Here is a 12320-nt window from a genome sequence, read left to right as displayed (position 1 = left end):
AACATTCCAGAAATGTTTAATGCCACAGGAAGCTGCAGCCATCCCCCACATGCCCGAAGCTAGGGCTGTTCCCCAAGGGGGACGGCAGGTGGGAGGCCTGCACAAGCCAAGGACCCAGGGCACTTTGTTGACATCCTTCTGTCCTCTGATCTAAATGCCCAAGGCTCCCTGTAGGCCCAGGGAAAGAAAGAAGAGGAAGTGGGAAAGAGTAGGAGGAGGGTTGGTCTCGTCAGGGCATTCTTCCTGCTTTGGGATAGTGACTCACACAGCAGGCCCTGGGAGGGGCGATTCCAGACTGAGGCAGGCCAAACCTACAGGTTCCAGAAGCAGCACAGTGGGGCTGCTGGGGTGCAGTGGCCAGGGGGAGCCACCAGCAGAAACTGAGGGGAGGTCCGCCTTCCCTGCCCTCCTCACCAGCCTCCAAGCGCCTCCCTGGTACACACAGGGCGCTGTCGGTGCTCCTGCTGGACGGAGTCCACATATCTGCCCCCCCATCACTTTGGGCTTTTCTTAAGTATGACATTGTCATACTCAGTTCCCTGTGGCCAGCCAGAGGCAGAGCAGTCCTGCCCCGCTGGGCTGACATGCTGGAGACCACTGGGGTCCCTGTCAGCTGCAACCTGCCTCCTCCAGGCCTCACGTCGGGGCTCCTGCGGGCTGTCATACAGGGACAGGGCAGCCACTCCCTCAGGCTCATCATATATGTGGTCAGGCTGAGGGGGTGGGTGCTCCCCAATGCTGTCATACAGAGGGTCAATCGGGGGCTGGGGAGGGACCGCCAGGATGCCCCGCAAGCCCTTTCCCAGGTTTCTGGCCACTGCATCAAAGGGCACTGCATATTCCCCTTCTGGGCCCCGCGGCCGAGAGCTGGGCACTGGGGTGGTGGGCGACGGTGGCGGCAGGGAGTCATGGGGCCGGGAGTAGGGGCTCTCCGGCCGGGGCAGCTCCGTGGGGACTGTGGCTGGCTGGGTTTGGGGCCCAGGAGGGGTGGTGTTCTTCTGGGCAGAGATGGCCTCTTCCAGGGCCAAGAAGATCTCATTGCCTTGCCGGGTTTCAAACTCAAAGTTGCCCTCTCCAGAGATGCAGCGCCGGCCTGCCTCGAAGGAAAAGGTGACCTGTGTGGAGGGGGGAAGGCAGATTATTGGTCAGGCCACAGGGCAGGGCTGCTTCTCCTGGACACAACTCCAGCCACCAACCTGTCACCTCCAACCTCCTTCATCCAGAAACTGCCCAAGGCTTCTCCCAAGCTGTGTCTCCTCCCTCCCCAGCCCCGATATTTTTTTCCTCACCAGCCAAGGCCTTGCTCCTCTCCTCCATTCTCCCTCCCATCCCCTCTGGCACAGGAGCTCCGCGCTCGTTCGTCCTCAGTGACCACCACGTACCCCTCTGACTTCTCTCCACCTCTTCTCAGTCACCTCCACTACCTTCTCTCTCCCATCTCACATGCGCGATCCCGCCCCTTCTTTACACTCACTCTCCCTCCCTCCCTCCCTCCCTCCCTCCCCTCTCCTCTCCCACAGTCTCTCAGCTCCTCTTCTGCCATCCTCTGTGTCTGTCTTCTCCGTCTCCCCTTACCCCTCGCTCCCTCCCTGACAATCTCTTCTCTCTCTTCCTCACTCTTTCTCTCAACCTGCCCTCCTGCAGTCCCTGCTCACCTTGTCCCGCCCAAAGCGCCGCAGGAACCTGTAGGGCCAGTCGTACAGCTTGGCGCCGGGCTCGGGACCACCCCACAGTTCCAGGGCACTCTCCCCAGCCCGGAGGGTATAAGACCCCCGGAGCCGGCACCTCTCGCTGGCTTCTGTGGGTCTCATGGTCACAGCAAACTCCTTGAGGGGGGCCCCTGGGGAGGGGAGGCGACAGGAGGAGGAGGCAGTTAATGGGAACTGGGTGGCCTCAACTCCGCCCTGCTCTGAACGAGCATGCCAGCAGCCTCATCCACGGGCCCACGACCGCACAGCCTGCATCTTGAAGGATAAGCTGCTCTGTGCCAGGCCATACTCCCTAAAATGCCATGCAACTCTACCCCCTACCCTAACAGGCACTGTGCCCTAGCCACATGCACCCCGACCGTGTGCCCACATCCTTCCTGCCCCTGTTGCCAGAGCCACAGCCTGTCTTCTCCATCTCATCTCTCGCCCCGATTCGGTTGCCTCCCCAGTCCTAGCGTCACAGCTCCAAGTGTGCTACCCTGTCCTCGCGGCTCTCGGTCCACCTGCCCACTGCCCCTGCTATCCAGTACTCTCTGTGGTCTGAAGCCTGGATACCCCCGTGCTTGCCTGCCCCCCCCACACACACACCCAGCAGGCCAGACAGGCTGCAAGAAGAAAACTGCCTTGTCAGCAAAAAGCTCCCTTGCCGCAGGACACCTTAAATCCACAGAAAGAAAACCATTCTTTTTCAGACAGTTGCTCGGTTCCCAACAACAAAGGGTTCAAGAGCAGCACCTCCACTGACCCTCAGCCTTGCCCCCAACCACCAGCAGCACCTGGGCAAGAGGGAGAGAGCCACAGGTGAAGGGCTGGCCCTCCAGGCAGGCCAGGCACCCCCACCTTGGGCCGCACCCGGAAGCAGTGCAGGGAGGCCGATAAGAGGGCTGGCCAGGCTGGGGGCAACCACAGGCAGGAAGGCTCCCTGCAGCAGCCCCTGCCCCCACGGCTGCACCTCCTCCTCACCACACCCCAGGCAGGCGGCCCCCGTACCTGTGGCTGCACTGCTGTACAGTTCGTTCTCCTCCATGCAGGGCCGGCTGCCCTTCCCCTCCAGCCCCAACAGCTCCTTCCTCTGGCCCTGGGGAGGAGGCCAGGGTCTCACCATCATCACCAATCCCAAGCCCCACCTCTGGTCAGGGCCTTTTTTCAGGGCACAATCACCTGCTGCCCCTGTCTGCTTTCTGGATTAGGTCCCCCCACCTCCACCAAGGAACCGGCCCAGCAGCCCAACCTTGGCTTTTACAACACCCGTCCTCAGCAAGTACCAGGGGCCCCAGTCCCGCACACGCCCGACCCTTCCTGCACCCCTGGGTGACTCACGGGGAAGGCCAGGAGGCAGATGGCCTGCATCCAATCACCGCGCTCTGCAGTGGGGGCCGCCAGCAGATATGAGCGCTCCTTGGTCTCCAGGAGGAAGGGGCTGGTGTCCCGTGGGCTGCTGGCCTCCCCGCTGGCCTCCGCCACCCTCAGGCAGTCACTGAGGCGGATCACCCTCCGGGCAGCCTCTCCCCTGCGCGGCTTCTCTGGTCCCTCCTGGAGCTCCAGCCGGGCCAAGGCGCAGCCCGAATGTCCATACAGCACAGCCCCGAAGCGACGCCATTTCTGAGCCCAGGTGCACGGCAGGCAGGGTGCCAAGAGGGAGCCGCCCAGAGATGGAGAGATGGTGACCAAAGGGGAGAGGAGGGGCCGTGGGAGAGGGACAGCAGCACGCAGGGATGGGGAGGGAGAAGCCAAGACCACGGGAGACCCAGGGAGGCAGAGAATAACGGGGCCCGAGGAATCAGAGAGCACTGGGAATGTGCCACAAGCAATCAAACACAGAGCCTGCAGCGGCAAGCAGGGAGCCCGCTGAAGGCAGAGAAGGCCGGTAATGAGCCCCATGGAGGCAGGCAGCAGGGAGGCTGGGCAGGCCCACTGCTGGGGATCCCAGCTGAGAGGCAGAAAGTCTGTGAGTCTCTGAAGCCCCAAAAAGGGTGTGGAGGCTGCCTGAGGCCCCTGCTGGAGACTAGCGCTCTTGCTGCGTGAGCTCCCGGGAAGGCCCTATCTCCAGGAATTGCAGTCCACCCTCCTGAACCTTGACAGGTTGGGCTGTGAGAGGAGGCCTGGCGTGGGTCAGCTTCCTCATTCAGAGGCTAAGGAAGGAGTTTGGACACACTGGGGCGCTGGCTCTGAAGACCCAGCTCAAGCTTAACACTAGCCAAACACACCCCGCTGGGTGGGAAATGGGAAAGGAATGTCTGCAGCAATCCCCAATTATCTCCTCTGCTGTCCTTCCATTCCCCCCCAAGGTGTCCCTGTGAGAAGCCACCATAGAGCAAGAGAAGCAAGAGACAGTCAGAGCCCTTTACTCCCTCCCCCACTGGGCAGACAACCGCCAGCCAAGAGCACAATTTGGGGCCTGTTTGGGGAGGCAGGTGGCTGCTAAGAGTGCTTAAACTCTGGACTACCTTGGTAGGTGACATGGTCCCCGCCATCCCATAAGGTTTTTGGAGCATTCCGGAGCTCCCTCTCCTCCCCAGGAACTTCTAGCAGCTCCCCAGCCCCCATGCCCAGCCCCAGCACGGCCGCGCTCCCCCTACCTTTCCGAAAGTCTGCTGCTGCTGAAGGTACAGGAAGCCCTGCCTCACTGCTGCCTCTTCCATCCTCCCACCATTGCGGAGCCCCCACTTCGTGCCCTCCCTCCACTCCCACCTCCTTCTCTCCTCTCTACGGCCTGTGTTCCCCCTTCTCTCAAGTTCATTTCCTCTCTGCCTAGAGTTTTCTACACTATTCTAGTCTGCTTGATGACGACAGGCAGATAGGCCTCGTGGTTTCTTACTGCGCGCGTGTGTGTGTATGTGTGTGTGTGTGTGATAAGCAAGTTTCACACTCAGACTTCCTACATTTTCAGAAAGAGATGATTTCCCAAAAGCTAACTTCCAGTTCTTCAGCGAGCAACAACCTAGGTACAGAAGTCATCAAAAAGGAGTCTTTGTTTTTGGTGAGGAGTCACCAAAAAGAACTCGCTGACTCACTGGAACAAGAGACCCAGAAACCAAATGTGACCATGAAACAATAGCAAAAGGCCCCACACTCAAGCTGGAGGGTCAGCGTGACACAGCTGGTAGAGAGCTTAGAAATCAACCAGCCTAGCTCCCTGATTTAAAATCAGGAGACCGAGGCCCACGAAGGTTTGAGAGGCATGTTCAAGGTCACCAAACCAGAACCAAAGTCTCTCAACTCAGTAAGAGCTGAGCCATACACACCACCTGGTGCACAGAACACACTGGAGCTCGTAGTTGCACACACAGCTGCAACTATTCCACTCAGCAAGTGCACCCCCTACCCTGGACAACAGCACACATTCACACCACCTCGAGAGTCTAGAAGCATGGGCATCTCCACCCTGAAACATCCTGTGCCCTCAGAGCATGTCTGCACTGTTAACAGTTCACCTCCTCTCCAGCCTTTGTGAGTATTACAAAGATACTTGAGTTTCATCGGGAGATTATCTTTTTAAATTACAATTGCACTTTCTTACACTAAAAAAAATAAATGCTTCCTAGTTACCAAAACTTCCAGGCACAGTCTCACCAGCCACACTACCTACCCCTGGAAGAAGGAATGGCGGCTATGAACACACCTGCCTGCAACTCTCCTGAGGCCACAAGAAGAGTCCTGGGGGCAGAGGAAAAATTCCCAGGGCTCCTGATCTTTAATTCAACACTTTTTTTTTTATTGCTGGCCCCCAAGTGGAATCCAGACTCCATGCAAGGAGATACATTGCTTCAGGGAAATCTGAGCTCTCCGGAGAGTATTTAACTTAGAGCCAGATGGTTTACGGAATCAATCAGATGTAGGCACGGTGCAGAAATATTGGGGGAGCTGGAGAATTAGACCAGCATACTGGGGGTAAAGCCACAATGGGTGTTTCCATAACCTGGACATTTCTCAGTGGCCTTGGGGAGGATAGCAGAGCAGTGCAGTGCTCAGGCCCTCTGCTCTACAAGCCATGTGCTTTACCAGAACAGCTTTAGAGAACGAACGGTGTGAGCTCTGGGATGACAGGGCTGAGTCACATGCAGCTCATGGCCCTCAGCCCTGCTGCCTGGGTTTGAACAGGTTGATTCAGAGACCAAGGGAGAACCAAGGATGCTGGAGTGAGAAAAGTTTCTCAGGAAGTGGTTAGGAGTGTGGAAATGGAACGTGGCTAATTCTGTCTCTCCAGTCCCTAAGGAGAGGCTGTGTGGTCTTCGGCCAACATCAGCCTCTCCTTAGGGAGCAGGAAGAGAAGGGCTTTTCAGGCCATCCTTGGGGCTGCCAGAGCAGGGCCTTTCACCTTCAACATGCAGATCATGTTAAAAGTGCAGATTCTGATACAGCACGCATTGAGCAAGGCCAGAGACATTGGTGCTGCTGGGGGTGGGTGGGCCAGACCTCACTCGGAGTAGCAGGACAACAGAGGATGTCCCCTCCCTGGCTCTGATGGCCTTCCCCTAAGGCAAACTGGACACATCTCACCCAGAACCACAGGAGGGCACCCGAGCTTACCAGATTACTTAAAAGCTGTTTAAACCTGGAGGCCTGAGCCCTAGGTATTCCAGACAGTGCCATAACGTCCCTTGCCAAGGGCAGCTGGAGTCTCCTCCCGTGGCTGTTGCCCCCAGAAAATAGGGCAACGGGAATGTACTAAGAGCAAGACCCTTCACAGCCCCTCCTACTTACCCTGGCAGGACTTGCAGGGACACTGCAGTGGAAGCCTAACATTCGTACCTTCTGCCTGCCCACAGGCAAACGCTGTGAGAAGGCACCTGGAACATTTAGCTCCAAGACACAGCACAGGGGCTGGTTACCCAGGCACCAACAGTGGGAAGAGAAAGCATAAAGGGAAGGGACCCAGTGGTTTGTATTAAAGCACAGGTGGGGGCTAGAGTGCCCCTCGGCTTCTCTGTGCTTTTACTGGAAAAGAAGGGACAGCCGCCACCTCACCTGTGCCTCAGTATAAGCCATCTGGCTCCTTTCCTACACAACAGTTTCCCTCAGCAGGAGTGAGGAACCACACAGGTCAGTAACCACAGCTCCAAGAACTTTGCAACGTTTTATTACTATTCTCATCAGTCATTAGCAACTAATCCTTAACACAAAGGGCTTGGGAGCTTGTTTTGGGGGGCAAAACAGGAAGGAGCAGAAGAGGCTTGCAGATTAGGTAACCCCCAAGTGATGGATAGGTGGAGCAGCTGCCCAAGGGGTGGCTCTGAGCACCCAACAGGAGAAAAGATATGGAATGGGCATAAAGCTGGCATGGGGCTGAAGGATGGAGGGGTCAACAAAGAAATCAGTGAAGAGGGGGTCACAGACGATCCCATCCCTGCCTCCCCAATTCCAGTGTTCAGTTATCAATCTCTCAACTTGAATTCCTAGTCGTCACCCTTTCTCCATTGAGTATATCACTTCTCCCAGTACTAAGACAAGACAAACCCAGTTCTGGAAACTGAGAGGAAGGGCTTATCATATAACAGAACAATTAACGTTACCTAACTTTGGGGTAACATTTCAAACACTTTATGTTCTCATATGAGCCCTATGCATACCCTAGAAATAGACTGTGATACAAAGAAGTTAATTCTAAAACTATTTATTGAGCATCTACTCCAAGCAGAGGTACTAGGGACATAGCATAAAGAAGACAGAATCCCTATTTTCATGTGGTCACTTTCTAGTTGGAGACACTGTAGATGAAAAGAATAAATATGTAAATAAATAGTTTTAGCAGACAGTGGTCAGTGCTGAAGTAAGACAGTGATGGAGTCAGGGGACAACTTTCAGCTGAGTAGTGAGAAAAGTCCCTCTGAGGAGATTATAACTGAATGAAGAAGTCAATGACAGCAGAGAACCAGCCACATAAAGATGACAGGGAAAAACATTCCAAGCAGAAGTGACTTCAAGTGCAAAGGCCCGGAGGCAGAAATACCGTGGATCTGAGGAACTCCAAGAAGCCAGAGTGACCACAGCACTGTGAGCAAGATGGGCATGGCAGAGACGAAGTCATATCACAAGGTCCCTTGGGCCACAGCAAAGATTTGGAATGTATTCTAAATCCAATGGGAGGTCATGTAAGGATTCTTAAGCAAGAGTGTAAATGATCTGATTTATGACTGTAAAAGAATGTTCTGCAGCTATGGAAAATAGGTTACCAAGGGGCAAGACAGGAAGCAGGAAAACTAGTTAGGAATCTATTACCATAATGCAGGAGAAATATGGTGATGGCTTGGACTGGCAGTTGGCAGTGGAGATTAAGGGAAGGATACATATTAGATTAAATGGGACTTGCAAGTGGATTGGATGTGGGGGAGATACTATGAATCAAGAGAACTCCTGGGTTTTTAGTTTGAGCAACTGGATGAATGGTGCACCATTTACTCAGAGTAGACAGAGGGAGACACAAGTATGGGGAGGAGGATTGGTGAGGGAGTGGATCTGGGCCTGGCCCACAGGGAACTGTTACTTCTACCTCATCAGGCAAATGGGGAAATGGAAAACTGCCATTGAATTGTGACTCCAAGAATATACCACTGCAGCTGCTAGGCCAAGGTAGCAAGCCCCTGACTCCCCGATCCCTGATAGATACACCAAGAGAACTAATTATTAGGAACTGAAAGGTCGTTGGAAAAACAAAACAAAACAAAACCAGAACATCTCGGGGGAAAGGCTTCCCAAAAGCAACACTCAAAAAGCCCCTGCCTCCGTGTAAGAATATAGTAATTTATCCTCCATTTGCCCCATGGTCTCAAGCACATAAGCTGGTGAGAATTATGCCGGGGCTTGCTGGGCTTACCCTGCCTTGTCTCTAAACATCCGGACACTCCCCCAGGGCAACAGGCTGAGCAGATCCGCCACAATAAAAGGCACCACGCCGCTGCCCTCTCTCTGTGTCTGTCTCTCTCTCTCTCTGTCCCTCTGCTCTCCCTGCTCTCTCTCCCTTTCTCTCTCTGCTCTCTGCTCGCTCTCTCTCCCCACCTCTCTGCTCTCTGTCCCACTGCTCTCTCCCTCTCCCTCTCTCTCTCTCCCCACCCCCGTCTGGGGCAGCCACTTTCTCCTTCAGATAATAAAGTCTCTTGCATGGGCCCGTGTCTCCTGAGTCGTTCTGGGTAAGGAGGGTCGCGACGAGATACCCTTTCATTGGTGCCATGACTTCAGATGAGACTCTCCCATTGACTTTGCTCTTCCTCCAGGAACCTGAGCTGCTTTGGGAACCCTCACTGCCCGATCCTCCTCCACGGGCTCACCGTCCACTTCCCTGGTCGCTCGTCTTCACGCCCAACACCGGCCTTCGATTTGGTGAGTCTCCCCTTCATAGTCGACTTACATGTCCCTTTGGAACCTGGGAAGTGACCATTGAGTGTCTGGCACCCCCAAGGGCTCCTCTGGGACAGGGGCACCCCCAACCACGACTTTCAGTCACGGTTGATCCCCATAGTCGACCCTTCTCTGCCTCCCCATGGTGAGAATCCTCATCCACTGAGGCCCGGTCTCCCTTTATCTACGTATCTACTCGACTCGAAAACTCCTGGTACCAGGTACCGAGCCTCCCCGGCGTTTTCGCCTCGACCCCACAGTTAGAGGTGGTGACGACCCCCTAACTGTGCCTGGTCTTCTTCGTGACCTTCTCAATCGCTCAGGGACGCCTCGGCGACTTCTGAACGGTCTCGTTCTCACCATGGGATCTGGCCCCTCCGTTCCCGCAGATTCACTGCTAGGGTGCTTACTCAATAATCTAAAGCCCCTCCACCTCACTCCAGACCTCAAACCTGTTCACTACTGTAATGAGATCTGGCCACAATATCCCTTTGACAATCAGTCTAAATGGCCCCCAAATGGCTCTTTAGATCCTAAAATTCTCCGCGACTTATACAACTTATGTGAGCGTACGGGCAAATGGAAAGGGATCCCATATATCCAGGCTTTCTCCTACCTCCTAACTAAGCCCTCTCTCTGTCCCCCATACAATCCTAAACACCTATTACTTGCCTTAAAGTCCATACCCCTAAGCTTTCTTCACGTTCCCAAATATCCTTAACTGCCTATAAAACTCCTAGACAACACACCACCACGGGCTCTCTTGTCCCCTCCTGGCTCACGCCAGGAGCTCTGTCTGTCCTCTCACTGTATCATTACATCTCAATCTGTATGTTTGTGTCTAAGTGTGTAAACGAAAAATATTTTTCTACCTCTGGATGGTATTAATAAAAATTGATTTAAAGACAAGTGCTTGTAAAAATTGGGCATTCTAAAACTTCCAGAAAATTCTAATAGAAGATATTAAGCATTAATGCTAATTTAAGTTGAACTGAATAGACATGTCCTTATGGTTATCAGCTGCCTAAGTTTTCCTAAAGTCATGTAAGTTGATGGTATCTGTTAAATCTTTCTAAGAAAAATGCTTAAAGTGAAGTGTAGCTTTGTCTAATGTGAGTAACTAAGCAAGTGCCTTACAACTTTTAACAGCTTCCCAAAATCAAATTCAAAAAAGTGCTTTTTACCTCTAGTTCACTCTAATATTTTCCAGAGGGCCCCTGGAACATGTCAGAGGAATTTTTTCTCATTGGAGAAAATATTTGGCTAATTTGGCTTATTTACCTAGAAGGCACTGTCACAGGGAATGATGCTAAACTTTGTTACTAAATGTTTTGTGTTACAGAAAGGTCCAAATTTCCTTATGACAACTGTCTTACAGTAAGCTCTCATCAGATCTTTAACCAGTCATTTGTAAGTCTTTTGTCATCTATACTCACTGTTTTATTACTCCTAAACTAGTAAAAAAACTAGATTTCAGCAGAACAGGTATTAGTTACATAGGATTAAGTAAACTAAGGAAGATGACTTGGAGGCTTTTTGTTTCAAATGTTGTTGATAAAGCTTTTTCTCTTAAGCTGACAACAGTTTAGTAAATGACTGCCTTTATAAGCAGAATTGAAACTCTTTCTCTCTACCTGATCCCTCCAGAATTTAAAAACTCTCAGTGACTATTTTTATATTTCATGGCAGTATGTTTATTTGCGTAAGTTCAATAAGAATCTGCTTTCCTTGTAAGAGGACCAATTAAAAACACGGGTTATATTACCAAGGCTTTGACTGGAACGTCATACCTGAGAGACACGTGTGTAAACTCAGATATGAACAGACAGCTTTAAGGAACTAAGATTGACTTTATAAAGCCAACAAAGCCCCTTAGAAGAACTGGCCTGGTAACTTGCTTACAGAGTTCCCAGCAGCCTAACCAGGTGAGTAAGGAAGGTCACTTCCTGGCAGGTGCAGGAACCTCAAGAAGAGAGGAATTTACCCAAATCTACAGGTACTGCAGGCACAACCTGATGGCAAGTCTGGCTTAGCTTTCTGTCCTCAAGAAGCCCTTAAAAATTCAATCTGAAATTCCTTACAAAAAGTTTCAGCAAAGCACATTTAAAAGATCTCATGTAATCAATTACTCTTCTTGCTGCACTTACGCAAATAATCAAGCCAACTGTTAATTATTTTCTTAATCTGGCTACTTCTAATAAAAATGAGGGTGATTTTGGAGAAAAGTATTGTTTCAATAATGCAGTCTTATCTATACTAAATCCTAATACTAGTCATTGAGATGTAAACTCGATCCAGAATTCTAGTTTCCCCATGATACCTGGCTATGATTCTCAATTAGACCCAATATTTCTAGTTTTCATATTCAGCCATGCATTCTTAATCTCGTCGTTTGTCCTTCCAGAATGGAAAATCCAACTCCAGATGTTGCTACTTAACCTAATAACAATTTGTTCTATCTTGCCTAAAAGCCACAAAACTGCAAATAGGAATAGACATGAAACCCAGAATAAAAGCGCCAACCTTCCGAGGCCCTCTCAACTGACCAGTGGTGGAGACCTAGGGGCACCCTTTACTGCGCCCCCTCTCAGCATGATGCAGCCAGAGCGGTCATCGCCCCTTTTCCCTAGCAGCAGCTAGAGTCTCTATCTGTAGAGGGGAGGATGAGACAGGGACCACAGGCTTTAGAATAAGGTGAGAGCCTCTGAAGAAAGCAAGGCAGGATATTTGCAGTCAGAGCAATGTAACTACATGCTTGGAAACCCCCCCTACTAAAACTATGTTGAACATTAAGCTCTAGAATCATTCTTCAGTGAGATCAGTTAATGTTCCCCAGATAAAGAGTAGCACGTTTTGTTATGCTAATGATTACTTTAGCATACTAAAAGGCCCAGGCCTATGTGCTGTCTTTCCTCCTTCAAATCTGACGAGGTAATTTTGCAAACTGAGCAACTAACTTAGCATGCAGACCCAGATGTAGATGGCATAGTAAAAGGCAGGATTCTTTAGCAAATAGACAATACCTCAGCCCACCTTGGGGGCTGAGCAAGCAGCCTTTTGATATGCTCCCAGACCAAGACGCCAGTATCCCAGAGAAAAATCAAGGCAGGAAATTCCTTATGTTAAGTTAATTTTTAATATTCAGAGAACACTTAACAAGTCCTTCCCCAAGGCTTTAGAGATAGTCCCCACCTTTTTGGACAGGCTCTAGCACAAGACCTCAAATCCCTTACTCTCTCGAGCTCCACCCTCCTGCAATATGTAGATGATCTCCTC

General features: G+C 51.8%; 1 protein-coding gene across 6 annotated transcripts; it reads right to left on the bottom strand.

The window, feature by feature from the left end:
* DOK2 (docking protein 2) lies at positions 1-4749 on the bottom strand. 6 transcript variants are annotated; one of them, XM_036888877.2, is made up of 6 exons: positions 4289-4749; positions 3030-3557; positions 2700-2787; positions 2298-2366; positions 1656-1840; positions 1-1115 (listed from the first exon to the last, which is right to left on the bottom strand). In XM_036888877.2, exons 1-6 carry the CDS (start codon positions 4349-4351, stop codon positions 495-497), a joined length of 1554 nt encoding a protein of 517 aa, XP_036744772.2. In that variant the 5' UTR covers positions 4352-4749; the 3' UTR covers positions 1-494. The 6 variants fall into 6 exon arrangements, with proteins under 6 accessions (XP_036744772.2, XP_036744774.2, XP_036744773.2 ...); XM_036888879.2 differs by having other exon boundaries at positions 3030-3311; positions 4289-4474; XM_036888878.2 differs by lacking the exon at positions 2298-2366 and having other exon boundaries at positions 4289-4481.
* Between the last annotated feature and the right edge of the window lie 7571 nt (positions 4750-12320).

The sequence above is a fragment of the Manis pentadactyla genome, chromosome 1 (assembly GCF_030020395.1).
Source record: "Manis pentadactyla isolate mManPen7 chromosome 1, mManPen7.hap1, whole genome shotgun sequence".
NCBI lineage: Eukaryota > Metazoa > Chordata > Mammalia > Pholidota > Manidae > Manis > Manis pentadactyla.
The sequence above is the reverse complement of the archived record's forward strand: the minus strand, read 5'-3'. Positions and strand labels throughout refer to the sequence as shown.

Bases quoted from the DNA above. Each gene is read 5' to 3' on its own strand.
- DOK2 (XM_036888877.2), bottom strand. From the start codon at position 4,351: ATGGAAGAGGCAGCAGTGAGGCAGGGCTTCCTGTACCTTCAGCAGCAG. The intron at 3,558-4,288 runs GTAGGGGGAGCG...CTCTGCCTTCAG, and splicing joins AGCAGCAGACTTTCGGAAAG to CGGGCTCCCTGCTTGCCGCT. The intron at 2,788-3,029 runs GTGAGTCACCCA...CCTCCTCCCCAG, and splicing joins TCTGCCTCCTGGCCTTCCCC to GGCCAGAGGAAGGAGCTGTT.